This window comes from Glycine max, chromosome 11 (assembly GCF_000004515.6).
Source record: "Glycine max cultivar Williams 82 chromosome 11, Glycine_max_v4.0, whole genome shotgun sequence".
Taxonomy (NCBI): domain Eukaryota; kingdom Viridiplantae; phylum Streptophyta; class Magnoliopsida; order Fabales; family Fabaceae; genus Glycine; species Glycine max.
Window position 1 is genome coordinate 17,293,647 of NC_038247.2, and position 21,807 is coordinate 17,315,453.

Sequence of the window (21,807 nt, forward strand, 5' to 3'; positions counted from 1 at the left end):
CGATTAGCACCGCGTGACACTTTAGTGGGTATGTGCATTAGTCAAATTGTTAGAATGGACAGTATTATAGTTTGTCAAGAATACTTACGATTGCGTTGTGTCGTAATTTTAAAATAGATATTGTTGGTGTTGTGGTCGAAGTCATTGAGCATAAAACTATCAATCCTACATATAGTGTTACAGTCAAGTTGAGGGATAACAAGTATTGTTTCTGCCATTCTTTTGTTAGATATCTGCCATTTGAGGTAGCCTTCTTTTGTAATATTTAATATGTTTAATTCTAGATGTTTTCGGTTATAGTGATGGTGAGATGATCATGACTGTCTGGGAGGAGTATGCTCTTCAGCTTGATGATGCTATAGAGAAAAATCATATTGATAGGAAGCCATTGGTGATTATGTTAACACTTGCTAAGATCAAAGATCCTAAAGGTCATTATCATGAAGTTTCTATTTCTTTTGAGATTTGCTTCAATTCGAGAAGTTTCTATTGATAGGTTTGTGTTTTACATTAAACTATAATATGATTGCTAGACAAGTATCCTCTCAGTGTCCAAAATATCAAGCATGGGTCGAAGTTGTATGTTAACATTGATATAGCAGAAATTCGAGAAATCCATAATAGGTAGCAAACCACTTAATTATCGGAACACTCAGATTTGCCCATGATCTTTTGTTGCATCTTCATAAAACACAAATTTGGTAATGTTGATGAATGCAGATTAGATGTAGGTATGCCATTTTATGCTGGCGAACTATTAGATCAAGGAAGTGTTTCTCAATGACAATATAGCTAGTATTCCCAACAAAGCTCTGGGGACAAGTTCTTGCATAATGCTAAAATGGTGATTTATTTATTCATTCATAGAGTGGTGATGAGGTCAAGGTTTTCCCTCCTTGTGTTGATGAATTATTGGGAAAGACTTGGGCTCTCAGGTTCAAGTACCGTGTACAAATTCGTCAATCATCTGTCTTGGATGTTACTGAAGACAAAGATATTATTCAGACAATCACGTCAACAATTGGTCTACAGGTGGTAAACATTTTAAGCTTCCCAATTCATTTAATAATAGTAATATTCTTCTTAATCGTCACATACAACGTACAACCTTCATTGTCACAGTTAGCTGATTATGATCTTGGACTTTCTGCGTTTGTCACTTCTGCCAAAAGAATGTCTGATCAGCAAGCTAGTAGTGAATTCCATTCTGATGAATACACACCGTACTAGCTATCTAGTAATAAGCATATCAAATCTGAGTAATCACTTGTTATTGATAAATATTGTAAATCATCTTAAATAAGCATATCTTTTGATACCAACATATAGTTCCACATGTAATACAACACATACAATTTAAGCAAATCTTAAAAGAAATAGAAACTTCATGATAATGACCTTTAAGATCTTTGATCTTAGCAAGTGTTAACATAATCACCAATGGCTTCTTATCAATATGATTCTTCTCTATAGCATCATCAAGCTGAAGAACATACTCCTCCCAGATAGTCATGATCATCTCACCATCACCATAACCGAAAAAAATTTAGAATTAAACATATTAAATATTACAAAAGAAGGCTATCTCAAATGGCAGATATCTAACAAAAGAATGGCAGAAACAATACCTGTTATCCCTCAACTTGACTGTAACTCTATACGTAGGATTGATAGTTTGACGCTCAATGACTTCGACCACAACACCAACAATATCTATTTTAAAATTACGACACAATGCAATCGTAAGTATTCTTGACAAACTATAATATTGTCCATTCTAGCAATTTGACTAATGCACATACCCACTAAAGTGTCACACGGTGCTACCCCAATAATAATATCAGTAAATCGAGTAATAACATGGACATCAGGAGGAATCTCAGGATGTTCGGCCTCCTTAATAGAACTAGTTTTCATCAAGTAAACCAAAAATGGAATCTTACTCACTTTGTATTCATAATGATTCTCAACAACCTTAATGTTCTGAATCACTTATGCAGAACCACAATGCAACTTTGACTCAAATTCAACAAACAGTTCTTGCTAAAGAGTGGCACCAATCTTTGCACCCTGTAAGAGTCAACAATGAAAGTGATCAATGCAAGAAAGCAGGGAAAATGAATGCAGTCAATTATAGTATAAAATCTCAGCAAACACACCGTTTGGTCCATGAACACTATTTCTATTGCTTGTCTACCATTTTGCTTGTTAACGTGCCACATATCAGTGATTCGTACTGTTATCTTCCAAGTCCCTTTCTTGGTATGCAATTCAGAGATCATGTTTTCCTTACGAGACATTGCTACAAACGTAACAATTTATTTAGACCGACGAAACAATTAGCTATAAATTAGTTCCTGACATAACATGTGTTTAATCCAGATATAAGCTTTCCCCTTATGTTTGCTGACAAGCAAAACTCCATACATAATAAGAACAATTTGGTTTATATATTGTGGGGTACCAAAGAAAACAATATAGCAAATGCCATCATACATTTAGTGAGGTATTACACTGTGTAAATACCCTGTTTGAAGCAAATAATGGGGAATGAGTAGATCAGACAACGCTCTTACACACAAATGATGCTGCCAAAGGTTCATGAAGTAAGAGAATCAGACCACTTTACCTTACACTGTGTAAATACCCTGTCTGAAGCAGATAGTGGGGAATGAGTAGATCAGACAACTCTTATTACAAATTGCAAATGGGAATGGAAATAGGGAACGAAAATACACTCAAGCCTGAGACAAAACCCATAGATCGAGTGTTTTGAGCAAACATTACTGAAAAACAACACCGCCTCAGTGTGTGTTGCAAAGAGAGAAGACAAAAATAAAATAGAGGAAAGGATTGAGTTTATGAATCGGTACTCATGCAGTTAAACCGTAAAGTAAAGAAGCAAAGAAAAAGAACATGTACTCATGGAGTTTTGAGATAAAATCGCAGCATTTGTGTGGTTATGAACCGGTACTCATGGAGTTTTCAGCTCAGGGTTGGTGGTGTGTGTTGCAAAGAGAGAAGACAAAAATAAAATGGATGAAAGGATCGAGTTTATGAACCGATACTCGTGGAGTTAAATCATCAAGTAAAGAAACAAAGAAAACGAATCTGTACTCATGGAGTTTTGAGATAAATATCGCAACATTTGTGTGGTTATGAACCGATATTCATGAAATTTTTAGCTCAAGGTTGGTGGTGAATTCTTCCATCTTCTCTCACTCCATATTGTCTTCTTTCTCCTTCTCTCACTCCAGGTTGTATTCTTTCTCCTATTCTCTGTGAACTCTGCCCATAACACATTGGAACAGAGGAGAAAAAAAAAACATAACGTGATGGGGACGTTTTTGGGCGAAAAAATGAATATATAAAATCTTGACACCTCAGCAAAGTAGGGACATTGGTATAATTTCAATGCATTGTTAGAGCTTTGTTTGTATAATATTAGATGATATATTTAAGACGTGTTTTTGAGTTAAACACCAATTATTGAAAAAATTACATTCAATGTGTCCTCAAATTTATGTATGATTTGAATGCCAAAATTTTCTCTTACAAAAATTACATTAAACTTATTTCAAAATACACAATTTTGTGTAAAACAAACACACACTAAAGAAAACAGAGTGTGGTTAACACTACTAGTTGTTTTGAATAATGGTTATTCAATTCTTGAGTTGGTACTTGGTACAATAATAATGAATTCCATCTCAGCTAAGAAAGCTGCTGCTACTTGCCTCTAACCTGTGACCACTCATCATCTCATACCTTCACTCCATTAGTTAAAAATAGCCAAACTATCCGTCTCTTTCTCTCATTGATTACAATTACAGCCACCGTTTTCTCTTTCTTCCTACTTGCTTTGGTTCCTCTCCTCCATCTAAAGCCTACCCTTCTTCTCACCCATGTCCATTTGTAGCGTGTTTCCTCTTGGGCACTTCAAAGTTCAAATCTTTCATACACACTCATTCCTCTCCAACCTCCACACCCACTTGGGTCACTTCTAGAAGATCTATCAGCGAACCCTCTTGGCTGAAAATAAATAATGGGAAGCAAATGGACAAAATTGAAGCTGGCTCTTGGTTTGGATTCCTGTGTACACATTCCTAGATCCTTTGATAATTCCTCCTCCGCCGCAACAAGGTTTTCCGGCGGCGTCTCACCCACCGTCGTTTCGCCGGCCGGCGACTCCTCCAGTTATCGCCCCTCCACTCCGACACCATCGTCTTCTGGCCTCCGGTTACCCAAATCCGGACCCAAATCCCCTAAGGTTAGCATTATTATCAAACCCTTTGAACCTTTGCATATAAAAGTTTCTTTTTTTATCTTTTATTTTTTCTGGGTTAATTTCTAAAGTTTCTCTTTTGCTTCTCCTTCACCACTGAATCTCCATCTCCATGGTAGATTCTGGTTTCCACTGTTTGTGTTGAGCCACATTCATTACAATTTTTATTTTATCTTTTTTCTTTGTTCTTTTGGTGTTGTAAGAACAAAATTACTGCTGTTATTAATATTACCGAGACCTTAGGTTAAATTAATACTATATATTAGTATAGTTCTTAATTCTTATTATTGTTATCTATTAATATGACTAGATGAACAACAACTTCAGCTTTAATCATACTTTAATATTCTTAATTGGGGCATGGTGGTGGAGTGTGACGCATTCTGACTATTGCGGAAACGTTATATTCTTGGTTGTGTTATTTTCAACTCCATTATAGGTGGGGAATGGCATAAAGTGGAATACTGTGTCCTACCCTTTTATGGACCAGTTGCTTGGCTCATTACAAATGGTTTTCCATTTTACACCGTTCTTCTTGTTTCGTCCATTTACTCAATTTTACTGGGGACTATTCAATTCAGTGGACACATTTCTTTTGATTTATCTCTCTCCTTTCCCTTCCTTCTTTATCCCCACATGAGACCCCATAACCGTTGATTGGGAATTTCCATATGCAAACAAAAAAAAATGTTGCAGGATAATTATCTACTAAAGGAAAATAAAAAAAAAATAATAGTAACAAGAGTTTAATTTTGTAAATTGTCCTTATAAAAAAAATTATACTATCAACCAATATAAAATGATTTTGGTAAAGTCACATATTTGTCTTATATGAGGGTTTGTAATGAAATGATAAATGACATTGTTAGTGTATAAATTATATACTTATACAATAAAATATAATAATAAATAAATAATGGTTCAAATTAATAAAGATAAAGATCGAAGACCAAGGAATAAAACAAATCATCTTTGATTTCGCCTTCTTTCGATGACATTTTGTAATAATTTTTTAAGTTGCGAGTTTGTCTTAGTGGCCTTTTTAAAAGACGGTTGCTGATTGTTGTTAATTTTTTTTTCCTTGGTGACCTCAAAGTCTTTGACCAGAGAACGTTGACCTAGTTTTTATCTTTGTGGAGTATTAAGTTGTGGATTTGGCTGAGAATCTAGGCCTGTGGTAAAAAGATGAGTTGCATTCTATTTCATCTTTTTATGCAATGGTCTTATTAGTGGACCTGCATCGGGACAGAGGGTGCGCAGTGTAATACACTATAGTGTAATAGTGACCTTTGCAAATGTTACATTTATCAATGATTGCTTTATTTAGGCAATGTTCAGATTTGCCTATTCAATGAATTTAGTGCTTTTTTCTTTTAATTATAATAATAATAACTGGCTAATTGAGATATTAGTATGGATGGTTGGATTTGGATCGATGTCTCCATTGTGCATAGGTTAAGGTATATGTGTGACCACGTTTTTCATTATTGAAAATTTTAATTAATAATAATGATAATTTATTTTAGAACAAATTATAGTTATACTCCATGAGATTTGTAATTACATACTTGCATCCCTGCTTTTGTAACCATTACTTTTGACTTTTCTGTAAGTGGGGTTAGTGTAAGATTTGAGGGTGTCTGTGTTATTATTTGTAATTCCACAAAACCTTAGGAGATGTTGTAATTTTCTCTTTATTTTAATTAAAAGCCTTCAATCTGTGACAGTGGGATTTGAACCTGGGACTAGTTACCACTGGTTGGGTTACCTTTTAAGTACTGTCTAATTTCTAGTTTAGTTTTATTTCAAGTTGAAAAAGTATTTAAAAATGATGAATTTATTTTTGGGGAGGATGCTGATTCTTTTCATTCGTGATAACGATTCATTTGATGGATGAAAAGGTTTCAAAACATGTTCTTGTTGCTCTGATCCAACTTTTTCCAAGTGTTGATTTCAGAAATTGTTATCGTCTTGGAAGATTTGAAAACATGTTTCTGATTGGGGACATTCTTGACTATTATAAATTTGAAATTTAATGATTAATTTTGCTTCAAACTTGGGTGTGGTTTGAATGAAAGAAGCCAAATCCATAATTTCCTCAATTTAATCATAGGCCATTCTAGACTCTCTAATTTACCAACACTTGGAAATAACAATTTTTAGCAGAAGCAGTGTTTGTTATTTTTTAAAAATAAAATATCTTGAGATTTTTGCTTGGTCTTCAATGAGTCATTTTAATGGAAACATCCTTCTCTCTCTTTTAAGGTAAGTAATTTTTCGTCTCTCTGATTTTGTAATTCAACTCAAGGTAATAATACTGAGCAGGTCTTAGCTAAAATTATGATAGATAATTGTAGTGAGCAAGCATTTAGGATTTTTTTTTATGATATAGACATTGTGTGAAATTCCATTATGCCATGAACACATTTTGTTCTTCATAGTAGATTATTTGCTTAATTTGACAATCAAGTCTTCATAGTAAATTTTACATTCCGAAGTAGTTTTCTAGATGACATCAACAAGGATCTTTTGTCTTCCTCTTTGTTTGAGAGTAGAGTTTTATATCTACAACGAAATTTGTTCATAAAATTGCATCATTGTGTTCACTTTTCCTTCTTTTGCTGACATTTTATCCACATTGTGTTCAGGGGACCTGTGCAATATGCCTTTACACAATGAAACCAGGGCAGGGACATGCCATTTTTACTGCAGAATGTTCTCACTCTTTCCATTTCCATTGCATCACTTCTAATGTGAAACATGGGAACCAGATTTGCCCTGTCTGCAGAGCAAAATGGAAAGAAGTTCCTTTTCAGAGTCCTGCTTCAAATATGCCCTATGATCGACTCAACCAAGTATCTCCTCGGGAAGAAGGCTGGGCGACTGTCTTACGGAGGCTTCCTTCTCCTCAAGGTGACGCTGCTCGGCAGATTTCATCACTTTATCATGTCACTGAGCCAGCTATTTTTGATGATGATGAAGCCCTGGATCAACAAACTTCAGTTACCCATCCTAAAAACGAGATTGATAATGATGTAATAAATACAGTGGAGATCAAAACATATCCCGAGGTTTCATCCGTTCCAAAATCTGCCTCTCGTGATGCCTTTGCTGTATTAATTCATCTCAAAGCTCCTCATTCAGGGAGAAAACAAAATATTGGAGAAAACAATACCGAATCACCTCCTCTGGTTGAAAACTCGCGTGCCTCAGTTGACCTTGTTACAGTTCTTGATGTGAGTGGTAGCATGGCGGGTACTAAGCTGGCACTGCTAAAAAGAGCTATGGGTTTTGTCATTCAGAATCTTGGTCCATCAGACCGGCTGTCTGTCATTGCCTTCTCCTCCACAGCACGCCGCATATTTCCTCTTCGGAAGATGACTGACACTGGACGGCAGCAGGCATTACAGGCTGTGAATTCCTTGGTTTCAAATGGTGGGACAAACATTGCTGAAGGCCTGAGAAAAGGCACCAAGGTTTTTTCTGACAGACGGTGGAAGAACTCGGTTAGCAGCATCATTTTACTCTCTGACGGGCAGGATACATATACAGTCAATAGCAGGCCTAATGTCGGAACAGATTACCTGTCACTTGTTCCAAACTCCATTCATCGTAATAACGGTACGGGCATGCAGATACCAGTGCATGCATTTGGTTTTGGCTCTGACCATGATGCTACTTCAATGCATTCAATATCTGAGATATCTGGAGGTACGTTTTCTTTCATTGAAGCTGAGGATGTCATTCAGGATGCATTTGCACAGTGTATTGGGGGACTCTTGAGTGTGGTGGTGCAAGAATTACAAGTACAAGTTAGGTGTGTTCACCCTCAATTGCAACTTAGTTCAGTAAAAGCAGGAAGTTACCAAACAAGCTTGATGGGGAATGCAAGACTGGCTACTATCAGTGTAGGAGATTTGTATGCTGAAGAGGAAAGAGACTTTTTGGTGACAGTTAATGTTCCAGTTGATCAATCGAGTGATGAGACGTCGTTGTTGACCGTGAGATGTCTTTACCGAGATCCTATAACAAAAGAAATGGTGGCTTTGGAAGAAAACAGTGAAGTAAAAATTCTGAGACCTGATGTTGGTGGAGGAGAACTAGTTGTGTCCATAGAGGTAGACAGACAGCGGAACAGGCTTAGAGCGGCCGAGGCAATGGCGGAGGCTAGAGTTGCAGCCGAACAGGGTGATCTGTCTACTGCAGTTTCAGTACTGGATAGTTGTCACAAGGCATTGTCTGAAACTGTTTCTGCTCATGCCGGAGATCGGTTATGTGTTGCTCTTTCTGCAGAGTTAAAGGAGATGCAAGAGAGGATGGCGAACCAACGTGTTTATGAGCAATCTGGAAGAGCTTATGTTCTGTCTGGATTGAGTTCACATTCATGGCAAAGGGCAACAGCACGCGGCGATTCCACAGACAGCACCAGCCTTGTTCAAGCATACCAAACACCATCCATGGTTGACATGGTGACGCGTTCCCAAACCATGGTTTTTGGAGCCCCTGTGCCGCAAAATAAACGCGTCCTGAGGCCTGCTAAATCATTTCCTGATAGGCAGAGAAGACAATAAAAAATGAGTTTGGAAAATTCTACTTGGCCTATACATATACTTGTGGGGGAAACTTTCAAGTTTCTTCTTATCTTATTTTACCCTTTTGTTTTTTGTTTTTTTTTTTTTTTTTGTCAAGGTGGGGTATAATGGAAAGGAAGGAGTTTTAGGTGGACAAAATTCCTGATTTTGCCAAAATATAAAAAAGTGTAAATGCATAGGCTGGTGCAGAGAATGAATGGCGAAAAGGAACAGGTTGAATATTTCAGTGTGATTCTGAGTGATGTACATAACCTATTGTTTTCGCTTGAATTGTGCGGGTGAATTTCATCATCACTTGATTATATACATATGGTATAATATATTTTGCTTCTGATTCTTTTCATAAGTGGTGATCTTTCATATGCTTTCCCTTTTTAATTTTTCTGTTACTTTAGTTTCTTCTAGGTGGACCTTCCGTTCCAGTTGATTCTTTTTGTTTGCATCGTAGAACATGGAATTTCAAATATTAGCAAAAGATATTGTCCGTTGCATACTTTCATTTTATAATATAGTTGATTTAACTCAAGAAGCACACCACTTGTGGAGTCTAATTCAACAATATTTGGCAAAAAATACGACTCTTCGTTCAGTCACATCCATAAGCTGTACTGAGATTTGAAAAGTACGTCACAAAGACAACGTACAATAGATACCTAAATGATTGTCATGGATTTTTTCCCCTTCTTTCTTCCTCCATCTTGGTTCATCATTCACATCATACAAGTGATTTTTTGTTGCAGACTACTTGTGTGGTTGGATTGCACTTATTTTTGACATTTCAAAATCTGTTGTTGCCACTTTTAGAATCTAATCTTTCAAAGCATATAAAGTTCTTTAAAAAAGCAAAACTCTACATTTTTATATAAAATAAACATTATAAAATGAAAGACAGTTCCTCGTATTTTATATCCACTATTACGTTACTAGACAATCTGGGATTTCATTCTCTAATATTTTCATTCAAGTCTTACGACTTTAATTGTGGCTTATTTTTAATGTTTAATCATATTCCTTTTTGGTTCTTTTGGGTACAAATCGAAACTTGTATTCAAAATTTGAGTCTCATTATAATTTTTTCTTCACTTATTACTTGAAATTATATTGCTATTCTGAAAAAGGCATCTCTGTTATCTTATTTTTTTTCTTCAAAAATTTAAATCCTATATTAATTATAATTCCCACTCTCTCCCACGTTAGATAGAGTTTTGACCAGCTTTTTTTTTTTATATGGGTCAGAAAAGTAAAACACCATATGCTGATCTTCGGATATTTAATTGCAAACCTAGACTCTAGAGTGGACAAATAGTAAAATATTGTAGAGACGGTATGGACTATGGACTTTTGAATAAATGATATATATACACAAGGTTTTTTAATTTTGTCATATACTGACAAACTGTCCTACATAATAAATATGTTGGTTTTCATAATAATTATTTTATATTAAAAAATTGGTTGTTTCACTGTTTAATTTACACCGACAGAAAATCATTTAATTAGTTTCCATTGAATTTTGATTTAATAATAAAAAAGAGTAAAAAAAATAGTGTGTCAGCACATTTCATTTAAGAGTGTGAATAAAAATAAGACTTGATTAATGTTTTAGTCCCTTAATATGAAAGGTATGATTTTTAGTGTGAATAATATACTAGTATTTCATTTAAGAGTAAGTTTATTGCAATTGCATGTATGACCAAACTCAGTAGGACCACGTGTTTGAGAAAGTAAGCAAGGTTTGCCACCTTAGCACTTGCTTCTCTGTAGCTCTTGCTACCTTCCAGCAGCGCCTCATCATTCAATCGTTTCTCTTGTGACTTCATTAAGCCCTTCTTCTTCATCATCACGCTCCAAACTCCTCCCCATTCTTTTAAGCTCTTGTTTCCTCTCAACATCACTTTCACTCAATTTTTCATTTTCCCAACATTGCATGTAGCAGATCCAAAGCTTTCATACGGACTCCAATGTCTTGAGGTACGCATTTCATTCCTGTAGTGTGTTCTATTTTCTTCTTCTTCTTTTTTTTTTTTTTAAAAAAAAAAAATTAATACTTTCAATTTTTCTGTGAGACTTGTGGTATTTTCATAAGTTTGATCTTTTGGGTCGATTATAAGAATAATTTTTGACTCAGAGTTTAGTTTAGTGACTCTTTAATGACAGAATGCATTATGTGAAATCAAGGTTTTTTTTACAAATTAAATATATACTATCAACTGAGTTAGGTTTATTTATCGAGTTAAACACTTTTATTTTCAAAAACAGGAGGCATTATTCTCGTATATAGTTGTACCTAAACAAGGTGGCAATGTGGTTTGGCACCCCATTCCCACCAAAGGAGACCCTTTTCTTTGAAAAAAAAGTTAAGAGAGGGTGTGTTATATAAGTGTTAGGCTTGATTAAGGATGCATGATAGCATGATTTGATTGCATTTTTGGATTAGCATGCTTTCTAATAACGATCTCAAAGTCACCGCTGATTAAGATTTTCCTTGTCTAATCAAATATTAATCATCATCTTGCGGAATAATATTGTTCATTGCTCCCCTTCACACGAGTGGCCCCCACAATAACACCGACCCCACACACGACAAAGCAACATGTCCGTGGGGCCCCACACTTGAGATGAAAACAACTCAGCGTTGAATTCCTTCTTTACGGTTTACGTACTTCTTAACCATATGTAGCTCTATGTCTTTCAAGCTAAGTTATATGATGTGTGTGTATCTATCTATATATAGATCCGTTATTAAATTCCGATCTGTATTCTGTCACATTTTCAACGTTAACTGTTAAGTTACTATCACATTTATTGATTAAAATTTATTAAAATTAAACTTACAAAATTTTGTAATTTTAATAAATTTTAACAGCGGTAGAAACCAAGTTCAAAGAATTCCTCTAGAGAAACATGACAATGCTTTCGGGTAAATTAGAAAGACATAATATACAAAATAATGATGAACTTTATTATGATTATTTTATATTTTTTCAATAAACATGAATTTCATTATAGAATATAGTACTTATTTTGTATTTTTCTCTTATAACGTTATGGTATATAATATATATCCTTTTATTTATCTAAACTCTATCTTCACCCTATTATTCTATTCTTTTGAAGTAAGTAAAATTTGGTGCTCCAAAGTTGAAACAAATTAAACTTATTCCACTCCGTTTTTCATGTTTGTGCTAAAAGGATATAATACTTGTCCCACAAAATTTAATTTAATCTACTTTTATAAAAAAGTACAGATTCTGTTGTGACTTGACGACAATTCAGCAAAATGGGTGTATCAGTTTGTTTCATATGAAGGAAAAAATGGATCAGGAAATGAGTGAAAAACCAGCTGAAGTTGTGAGGTAGTTTTTTATTTTTTATTTTTGGATAGAAGTAAATTTGGAAGAGGGAGGTTGAAGTGTTGTTTTCAGTTAGCAAGGGGTTACTTTCTGCAAAGGTTGAGGAGTAGATGGTTCCTTTTTTAAGCTTCAACTGAATCAATTCATATCTTGATGTTTATGTTGTTTTTATAGAATAGACTCATTTGGATAGGTCTCTATCGTCCAATTGTGTGATTAATTTTCTTCCCACATTGCTCTTTATTGTTCTCCAATAATGAGACCTTGAGGTTGGTGAGCTTGCGACCCCATTACTCTAATTCACTTTTTTTTTTTTTTTGCTTTGTTTCAGTTTAATTAGTGAACTACTAGTTTCTTTCCAAAACAAGGAAAAACGTGCATAATTTGAGGGGAAATTACAAAACTTTGCAAACCCTCTTACTAGCTATATTATTAGTCTTAGTCTTTGCTTTCTCAGATGCTCATGATCATCATGGCTTTCTTTCTTTTTGTTTTGTTTTGCTGCTCTGACTTTCTTTAATTTGCACCAAAACCCTTTTCTTCCATCTCCAAAATCTCAGTATTTGCAGAATTGTAGGTGGAAACTATGATGGTTTCTTTTGGTACATTCCATTCATAGACTTTTGGAGGCTGTTTTCGAGTCACGCTTCTACCAGTTCACTATCTGAGTTATTTATTTTTGTGGTGTAAGATACTAAGATGTAGCAATTATGTCGGTCCACCTGCCCTTCAATTGTAACATTATTGCAAATTGCAAATTGGTTGTCTGGCTTATAATTTATGAGTTCAAAGCACTCTCTCTGTGTTACTATTCCAAACAGTTTACTACCATCTATCTACTCTACTAAATTTTCAAGCCTTCAATGCTTCTTCATACAATGCTTTGTTGTCAATAACCTCCCCATTGCCATCACTTTATGTTTGTTTAGTACATGGTACTGAGAGTGAATAACTTCGACTCTGATGCTTGTTGGACAACTCAGCATTTGTTCCTTCCTACCCTTTTTACCTTAATCACATACACTGGCTGTAAAATTAGGTCAGAAAAAGAGATTTTCTATCCCCTTATTAATAATGAAATGATTGATATCCATTTCCTTACCATAGATTAGAAACTGAAAAATGAGGGTGCTGTTGCTTTCTTGATTTGTTTGTGTGCAGTTGGTAATTTTTGGATTGGTTTATCTTGTGGATCACCTTAGCTTTTTGCTTCCACAGATGAGGATTGGACTCAGGATACTTGAAGACTAACCCTGTTCTTCTTAGGACAGGTTTACCAATTGATGCTACTTTCTTTCTTTTTCAATTATGATATTTAAAATGGCAAAGTTATTTCAATACAGAGAATAAGTCATAATTAAGTTTTGCTAGTTGCTTCAGTTTTGTGTTTTCGGGCCTCATATATGCTTTAGAAAGTTGTTCATATATTTTTCATATATCTTGAATTCTTGATGATAGTTTGGCCGTCAACATCGTACTTAAATTCTTTTAGATTGATACAATCTTCAGATTGACTTTGATGTTGCTCTTGTATATACATACATTAAATACATTTGTAGCCATTATTTGGTTAAATCTCTTGATCTCTCTCCTCTCTCGCTGTCTGGTATCTGAAACGATGTAGCTACATGTTGCTCATCATCTGCTCATGATTTCTTTAGGTTCTGCAGATGAATTTATTGTCTCGGCAAATCATCAAACATAGGTGGCTTGTTGCATAACATGAGGAGCATTATTGTTCAAGTGTTTGTATGGCACTAAATGGTTTCCTTTCTTTTACTTGCAGTGTATGGGTTGGAATAAATGAAGCCGCAGCTCAAAATTGCTCTTGCTTTAGTTGTTAGCTTGCTTTGGATTCAGCAATCATTTTGTGGTTAGTATAGCAATTTGGAACACACTAAGTAATTGGCTCTCCAATTGTTTTTAGTAGCATAGCTTATGCACTTAAATTTTGGTGCTTGATTGCTTAAATAAAAATTGAATAATACAGCAGCTTTTGATAGGCATCCCATGGACACTTCAAGGAGTATTTAATTTCAGTTTCGCTTTGCATTTAGCACTTAAGTCATTTTGTAGTTAGTATCACAAATTAACATTTTTTTTTTAATTCAACTCTCTAATTCTTGTCATTAGTAGCATCCTTGAATACTGATATTTAGGTGCTTCCTGCTTAAATTGTAAAAAGGAAGGAAATTGCTGAATTTGATACATTGGGCATTGCATGGGCACTTTATTCCTGCAATATGAGATAATTCATATTTAATTTCAGTTTTATGTTCTAATATTGAGTTTTCCTGTTCCATGTTTTACATATTTCATCTCAGTGATAAATAAAATCCAAATAAGCCAAAAATCCCTGTCTGTTTTTATGCTTGCCATTATTCTTTGCAGATGAAACTTCTGATACATCTAGCTTAAACAAGTGGAGGTGTAGATGTTCTTTCCAAGGGAACCAAAGCTATTCTCTTGCTAATTGTTCAAAATCATGTGATTGCTTCTCAGGTATACTATTAATTTTCTATTGGAATGAAGACAAGCAGCCTCCTGCAGTGTTTTGTTAGGAACACACAAGCAAGAGAGCTGAGAAAAGAAAATTATGCAAAACTTTATTAAATGTCAACATGAAAAAGAACAGAGTTCTTCTTCCAAGGCCTTTCCCCTTTTACAACAGAGCTATCACTCCAGTTTTCCAATGATATCAATTCAGAAGGAAACTTCTACTCCCTTCTAAGCTAACCACCTAACCATTTCTTTAATGAACTACTCTTAACCAACTCTAACTAATTCTAGAACTACGATGATTACCTTGATTTATTTTCTTTCTTGTGCTATCAGTTTTTCCCTTTCTTTTCGCTGTTGTTATATTCTTACACTTGATTATTTAGCTTGACCTTTGCCTTTGTGTATGTTTAGTGGATGCATTTTTTGCTAAAGCTGCCTGGTAATTGAATTCATCTTGATTGATAAAAGTTGCTTTTGTAATAAATTTCAAATTATAATGGAAATAAATTTTTACATTTATTGAGATGCTAAAGTGGCTAATTGTGATTGATTACCAATATGCATGGTAGGAATGCAATATATTTTCTCCATTTTGAGTGAAATGGGGATACAGTGATCACCACCTGAGTATTTTATATATATATATATATATGTATTATTATTATTATTATTTTATCGGCACCACCTGAGTATTATATGATGACTGCTTTGCCTTCCATGCAGATTCTGAAGAGAGTGCATCTGTATGGACATGCGTATGTGATTCCAATGGATTTCCCCAAGTGGCAGCAGATGGTCATAGCTCCAATTGCTTTAATGCTTGCAACTGCACTTGGGGTATCTTTCTCTCTATCTCTTGCTCTACCTGAATTTCCATCTCTTAAGTTTCACCAACTGTTCATTCCTGAAGCTGATTTAGATGGACTAATGCTAAGTGAATCATTATTGTACACAGAACCTAAATGGATATTTCCATACTAGAATTAGTTTCTGGGGTGTAACTCTTATTTATGGATATTTAAAACAAATTTTCTATAACTGATCATTTCTTACTGTGAAGATGGTTTTCTTTCTCAATTTTTTTGCCTCTTTTCATCTTTTTTTCGTCTTATTGATATTGGAAAAAGCTTATACCGTTTCATACAAAATTACTGGCTTGTCCCTAGATCAAGCAACTCAGACTGAATATATGATTTTTTGAGTTCTTCAGGAACCTTCAGCAGGCCGGGAGGTTCAAAGAAGCATGTTTCCAGCAAGATTGTTGTAGTTATACTATTAATATGTGTTATATGCACGACCATGGCATTTCTTGTCTCACTTATATGCCATGTCTACCGAAAGGACAGATGTACAATTCACTCACCAATATTCTCAATGGATAAGGAAACCAGTAGTGGTAGTACCACCAACTTAATTAGTCATAGATCAGGGACTTCTTCAGTGCCAGAAACAAAATATGCAATGAATTCTCCAATTTATCATATCACAGGTTAGTTGGTTTTTCTTACTAGCAGTTCCTTGATTTTAATTTCATGCTTCAAATGTAACCTTTTTTTTTCAAATTTTATGAATGTGTATGCAAATTTCAATGATCCTCTGTTAATTCACCATTGTTTATTGCTTCTCAATTAGCATTTTCCTTTTGTGTGTAGGTTGTTTTCAGAAAGCCTCTTTCTTTTTTGGGAACCCAAAAGAAACTTATCATGGGAATATTTTTCCATTTTCGTTAGCCGAACTGGAAAATGCAACAGAAAACTTTTCATCTTCCAACCTAATTGGGGTAGGTGGAAGTAGTTATGTATACCTTGGTAGGCTGAAAGATGGTAGCAATGTGGCAGTTAAACGACTAAAAGATCAAGGAGGGTCAGAAGCAGACTCCGCATTTTTCAAGGAGGTTGTACCTAATCTTGCAATATCAGTATTCTTTGGCTGGTCATTTTATGTTATAATATCCCACAGTGTCTAGAGAAGATGATGAGCCTAAAACATTTTTATTGCTGTATAACATTCATAGCAATTAACCATGCTTTTGTTTGTGCAGATTGAACTATTAGCTAGACTTCACCATTGTCATTTGGTTCCTTTGCTTGGATACTGCTCGGAGTTAAAAGGAAAACATGTTCAGAGGTTACTAGTATTTGACTACATGGCAAATGGAAATTTGAGGGACTGTTTAGATGGAGTTTCTGGAAAACATGTCGATTGGGCGACTCGTGTTATGATTGCAATAGGAGCTGCAAGGGGCTTGGAGTATCTCCATGAAGCAGCTGCTCCAAGAATTCTTCATAGAGATGTCAAATCAACTAACATTCTTCTGGATGAAAATTGGCAAGCAAAAGTATGAATCTTGTTTGTTCTGGATGCATGGCAGTAGCAAACTGGGAATTAATTTAGAAGAAATATTGTACCTGGATTTGAATAGGAATATGAGTTTGGCTTATGATACAAAGCCAATAAGAAGATACTGAAAGCAAATACACAGTGTTTGTTTCTTAATGAAATAGAGCTAATGATTCATAGGTGGTAGCTGTCACTTAAGTCATAAAATGTGCTTCCATAATCTTTTCAAATATTCAACTTGCAGATAACTGATCTTGGCATGGCTAAAAACTTGAGATCTGATGACCTCCCCAGCTGTTCAAATTCTCCAGCAAGAATGCAGGGAACATTTGGCTATTTTGCACCTGAGTATGCCATTGTTGGTAGAGCTTCTCTTGAGTCAGATGTCTTCAGTTTTGGGGTGGTTCTTCTTGAACTTATCAGTGGTCGCCATCCCATCCATAAATCTACTGGCAAAGAAGAAAGCCTTGTTATATGGGTATTTTAATTTATCCTCATAACTAATAACCATGACATTAACTTGAATCTACATTTGTACTATTACATAATTTTTCAAGAGGATCTTTGCCTTATAAATTATAATAGCTTAGACTCCTTTTGTTTTTGTTTTTCGTTCCAATCATTAATTCATCATGTCTTTTGCATCCTTCTAATATATCTCATCCTCCATTTACAATCCTGAATTAAGATGATTGGGTTTATTGATAATGACCTGCTTCAGTATTAACTTGTTGCATAGCTTAATGAATTCAACTAGAAAAGATTATGGACAACCAGGTATTGATATAGTTGCTTAAACTTCTGTTTTAGGCTACTCCTCGCTTACAGGATAGTAGGCGAGTAATAAGGGAGTTGGTTGATCCACAATTGAAAGGAAACTTCCCAGAAGAAGAGGTGCAGATAATGGCATACTTAGCGAAGGAGTGTTTGCTGCTGGATCCTGACACTCGACCAACCATGAGCGAGGTCGTTCAGATTCTTTTGAGTATTTCCCCGGGAAAATCTAGGAGGAGAAGAAACATTCCAGCCAGCCTCTTTCAGGTAAACACATTCACCTTTATGTTATCATTTCTAATTGCAGTGTTTCTAGTTTGATCATGTTTCTCAATTTTCAAATACTTGAAGTTTTAATGTATATTTTGCTTGTCTGCTTGTTACATCAGCTTCTAGCATAGATCATTCTCATGTAGCATGAAAAATAAACCATATCCTGATATTTTTCTTGATGGACATGTAAAGGAACCAGAGGATGCAGAAAAGCAAAGGCAATCTACACCCAGTAAATTTCCAACACATAGTTCATTGCCAATATATAATGATCACAATCTTTCTGTTGAGAACAAAAACAAAGCAGAAGATGCAGTTTCAGCTGAGAATATGGAGAGTTTGATCCTCTTGACTTCGAAATCTGACGGTTCTCGTGCATCAGAAGAGGAAATAGTAGACCTGACTGAGCCTAGGTTTGAATCATTTTGCATCACAAATGGCAATGCCCCATGAAAAATATACACCCGGCACGGGCAGAGAGATGCAGATGGCAGAAGCCTGAGGAGTTTATGTTGTGTGAACTGGTGGTACACCTCTGTTGCTTGTTCTACCACCCGTCACTGTGCATGGCTCTATGAGATATCATAAGAGATGCTGCAATTATTCTGTTTTAATTATCTTGGTCTACATGTTTTTTTCATGTTTTGAAAGGAAAAGCTCACAGGTGTTGTTTGATGAGCACTGAAAAGTATTCGTTTGTTTCTTGTACAGAAAATCATAGGATGATAGGAAATTCTGGTTCTTCTTTATTTGGAGAGGAACCGGATGACATACACATTAAATTAAAGGTTTTGGTCACAGAAATAATTGTCTTACAATTATATTTGATACCAAGTCTTCTTGAAGTAGATGAAATAAACTTTCTTAATAATGCACAATCATATCTTTTTGTGGGACTTATCTTATTCGCAAGAGGGCAAGTGTCATAAATTAAATGAAACTATGGTTTGTACACTCTAAAAGGAATTCGTATTTTAACAAGTTTCTTCCATTCAGGATCCAAATCAATGATCAATGTGGTCCTCTTTTCTTAATCCTTGATATTTTTATATATATATTGATATTTGATAGGCTGCAGTTTTTGTAATCTTTTCTTAACCAAGGAGATTCAACTCAATTGGTTGAACATGCATCAATTATTATAAATTGTCTTATACATGAAATCAATTCTTATATATAGATCAAAATATTATTATGGAAATTTATCTCATACGTTTATATAGATGGACAAAATTTTGTTGGTCTTATTTTATATTTAATGATTCTTATGATTTGGAAAAAAGTTTAATGGACCCTTCAAATCTTATGTAACACCTAGAAAGAGAATAAAAAATATAGGTATAATAAAATTTATGATATGACATAAAAAAAAACATGAGAAATATTAAGTGAGATGGTTAAAATAATAAGATGTTTATTTATCATTATTTTTATAATTTTATAGTTTTTAGCATTTTTAGATAGTGACATGAGATTGTATAGACACATACCTGAGTTAGTTAGGGGTGTCGTCTGTGATAATGATCGAATCCGTATCAGAATGGTTTATGAGGTGTGACTTAAGAAAAGGATGGTATAATAGCATTGATCATTGAACGTACACGCATGTATAATATAAGAAACCTCTAAGCTTTCATGCTTGAGTCAGTGTTAGTTAGAATTAGAACTTAAAAACGTAGAAGCAACCCTTTTTCGGGTCCCTTATTTCTTGGATTCATCTTAAGACACTTTCTCTTGGCACAAGTTTTGGGATTTTATGTTTGACCGGACGGAGAAAGTATTTTAAACGGATCTATTTTCAATCCTTCAGAGAAAAAGACAAAATAGAGAGAGTTCTCTTTCTCACCTCTTCAACAAATGCTATATATTATCCAATAATTGTCTAGGATGTTAGCATATATAGCCACTTCTGCTTCTCTAAGAACTATACGTAACTGAGCATCATTTAGAGAAGTTCTCTACAAAACATTTTGCGGCTGTTTTATAATTATTTCTTTAGCTGATAAACTGCTAATTTGTCTCATTTTCTGCCAAATGTATCCAGACATAATATTAGAAGAATACATTTTGGTTGGTTAGACCTTCGTCTAACTCGGATGATCAACAAAAATCATTTTAGATTTTGTAGTTTAGAAAATATTCAAAAAAATATAAGTCTCACATTCTACAAACTAGACTAAAATAAAATATATAAATGATGAGGCACAACTTTTATTTGATGAATTAGTTTGTTTGAGATTGTATTAGTCTCAGACTCACTTGTTAGAGAGTTTAGCCTAAGTTCCTTAATAAGGATGTCTTCATATTAATTAAAGATAATATCAAAATAAATTATAATAAATGAAAAATAATTCTAATCCCATGAACTAATTTTTGGGATCAAATTATTAGACCTAAACTCATGTTTTAATTAGAATAATTTATTTTTTTAAAATGTGGATTTTTTTATATTTAAAAATATTGTCAACATTATATATTCTATGCGGTATCTGAACGTTATATATTCATTTGAGGAATTAAAAGTAATAAAATCGAGTTAAAGTTGGTGTAAATGGGTTAAGAGAAAGTGAAAATTGAAGAATTGAAATGCTTTGCAACATAATAATTAGAAGTGTTGATAAATCAGTCTAATCTAATAAAACAAAAAAAACTGAAAACTTTGGTTAAAAAAAGACTGAAAAGTGAATAAAGCAAAAAACAAATAAACTAAAACCAAAACAAAATCATTTTCTATTAGATTGGATCTAATTTCAAATTTAATTAATCAATACAATCTCATTCAAACTAAAATTATAAACATGTATATTTTCTATTTATATTTTTGTATAGCAATCATGTTTATATTTTTATTTTTCATATATTTATAAAATTGTCACAAACTTTTATTTATGAAAAATATATTCAATTAAAGATTAATTTTCAATAACTATTTAAATAAAGGTACATAAATGTAATTATCAAATTATGTAAATTTAATTTTAATAATCTATATTTATTTATTTTTACTCATATTATTAGTAATAAATATTTCAATATTTCCATCAATGAAAGCATATGCACTCTGGAAATTGGAAGTTATATATATCTTGCATAATATGGTTTTTTCCCATGGGTCTAGTAGAGTATTATGATTTTTCCTCTGCTTAGCAATCGACATTTCTTTAGCTTAGCAATAAAAATATTATATTGCATATCTAGGAGTCAATTTTAAAACTACTATTTTAGCTTAAATAATCTTATTGATTTATGCTTTTAATGATAAAATCTATGCTTGTTTGATATTTCAACTCAGATCTCATTTTTTTTATATATTATTTACTTAAATATGTTTTTCCCTTCAAATTTATGTTACTTTTATTTTTTTCAATTAAAATTTATTTTTTAGACCCTCAATTAAAAAAAATCTTTTTAATTCCTCTTGTCATAACAAATTATGACAAACTGTGCATTTAAACCGTTAAAAATTTGTTAAAAGGGACTAATTTTTTTTTAAATTAAGAGATTTAAAAAATAAATTTAAATTTGAGAACAAAAAGAACATAAGGATAAAAATATATTTAACCAAATGTTAATACTATAATGAATTTGTTTATATAAGCTATCTTTGACAAAACTAGTTAGAAGTTGAAAAACGGTCTAAAAGCTGAAAATTTAATTGGTAGTAAAATCTAACTTATTAAATTATAAG

The 21,807-nt window shown here is 33.7% G+C and overlaps 2 protein-coding genes across 11 annotated transcripts; both read left to right on the forward strand.

The window, feature by feature from the left end:
• Window positions 1–3,659: 3,659 nt before the first annotated feature.
• Window positions 3,660–9,199, forward strand: LOC100813784 (E3 ubiquitin-protein ligase WAV3). The gene is made up of 2 exons (XM_003538118.5): window positions 3,660–4,270; window positions 6,934–9,199. The coding sequence occupies exons 1-2, from the start codon at window positions 4,046–4,048 to the stop codon at window positions 8,854–8,856; spliced, it is 2,148 nt and encodes a 715-aa protein (XP_003538166.1). The 5' UTR covers window positions 3,660–4,045; the 3' UTR covers window positions 8,857–9,199.
• Window positions 9,200–10,634: 1,435 nt separating this feature from the next.
• LOC100305419 (protein kinase family protein) lies at window positions 10,635–18,923 on the forward strand. 10 transcript variants are annotated; one of them, XM_041006370.1, is made up of 12 exons: window positions 10,635–10,848; window positions 12,126–12,233; window positions 13,449–13,501; window positions 14,017–14,103; window positions 14,622–14,732; window positions 15,456–15,569; window positions 15,943–16,221; window positions 16,385–16,626; window positions 16,774–17,070; window positions 17,317–17,550; window positions 17,883–18,113; window positions 18,312–18,923. In XM_041006370.1, exons 4-12 carry the CDS (start codon window positions 14,034–14,036, stop codon window positions 18,570–18,572), a joined length of 1,839 nt encoding a protein of 612 aa, XP_040862304.1. In that variant the 5' UTR covers window positions 10,635–10,848; window positions 12,126–12,233; window positions 13,449–13,501; window positions 14,017–14,033; the 3' UTR covers window positions 18,573–18,923. The 10 variants fall into 10 exon arrangements, with proteins under 10 accessions (XP_040862304.1, XP_006590241.1, XP_006590247.1 ...); XM_006590178.4 differs by lacking the exon at window positions 12,126–12,233 and having other exon boundaries at window positions 10,637–10,848; XM_006590181.4 differs by lacking the exon at window positions 10,635–10,848 and having other exon boundaries at window positions 12,146–12,328.
• The last annotated feature ends 2,884 nt before the right edge of the window (window positions 18,924–21,807 follow it).

Excerpts from the sequence above, each read along its gene's own strand:
- LOC100813784 (XM_003538118.5), top strand. The coding sequence starts at position 4,046 with ATGGGAAGCAAATGGACAAAATTGAAGCTGGCTCTTGGTTTGGATTCC. Across the intron at positions 4,271-6,933 it reads CCGGACCCAAATCCCCTAAG|GGGACCTGTGCAATATGCCT; the intron begins GTTAGCATTATT and ends CATTGTGTTCAG.
- LOC100305419 (XM_041006370.1), top strand. The coding sequence starts at position 14,034 with ATGAAGCCGCAGCTCAAAATTGCTCTTGCTTTAGTTGTTAGCTTGCTT. Across the intron at positions 14,733-15,455 it reads ATCATGTGATTGCTTCTCAG|ATTCTGAAGAGAGTGCATCT; the intron begins GTATACTATTAA and ends CCTTCCATGCAG. Across the intron at positions 16,222-16,384 it reads TCCAATTTATCATATCACAG|GTTGTTTTCAGAAAGCCTCT; the intron begins GTTAGTTGGTTT and ends TTTTGTGTGTAG.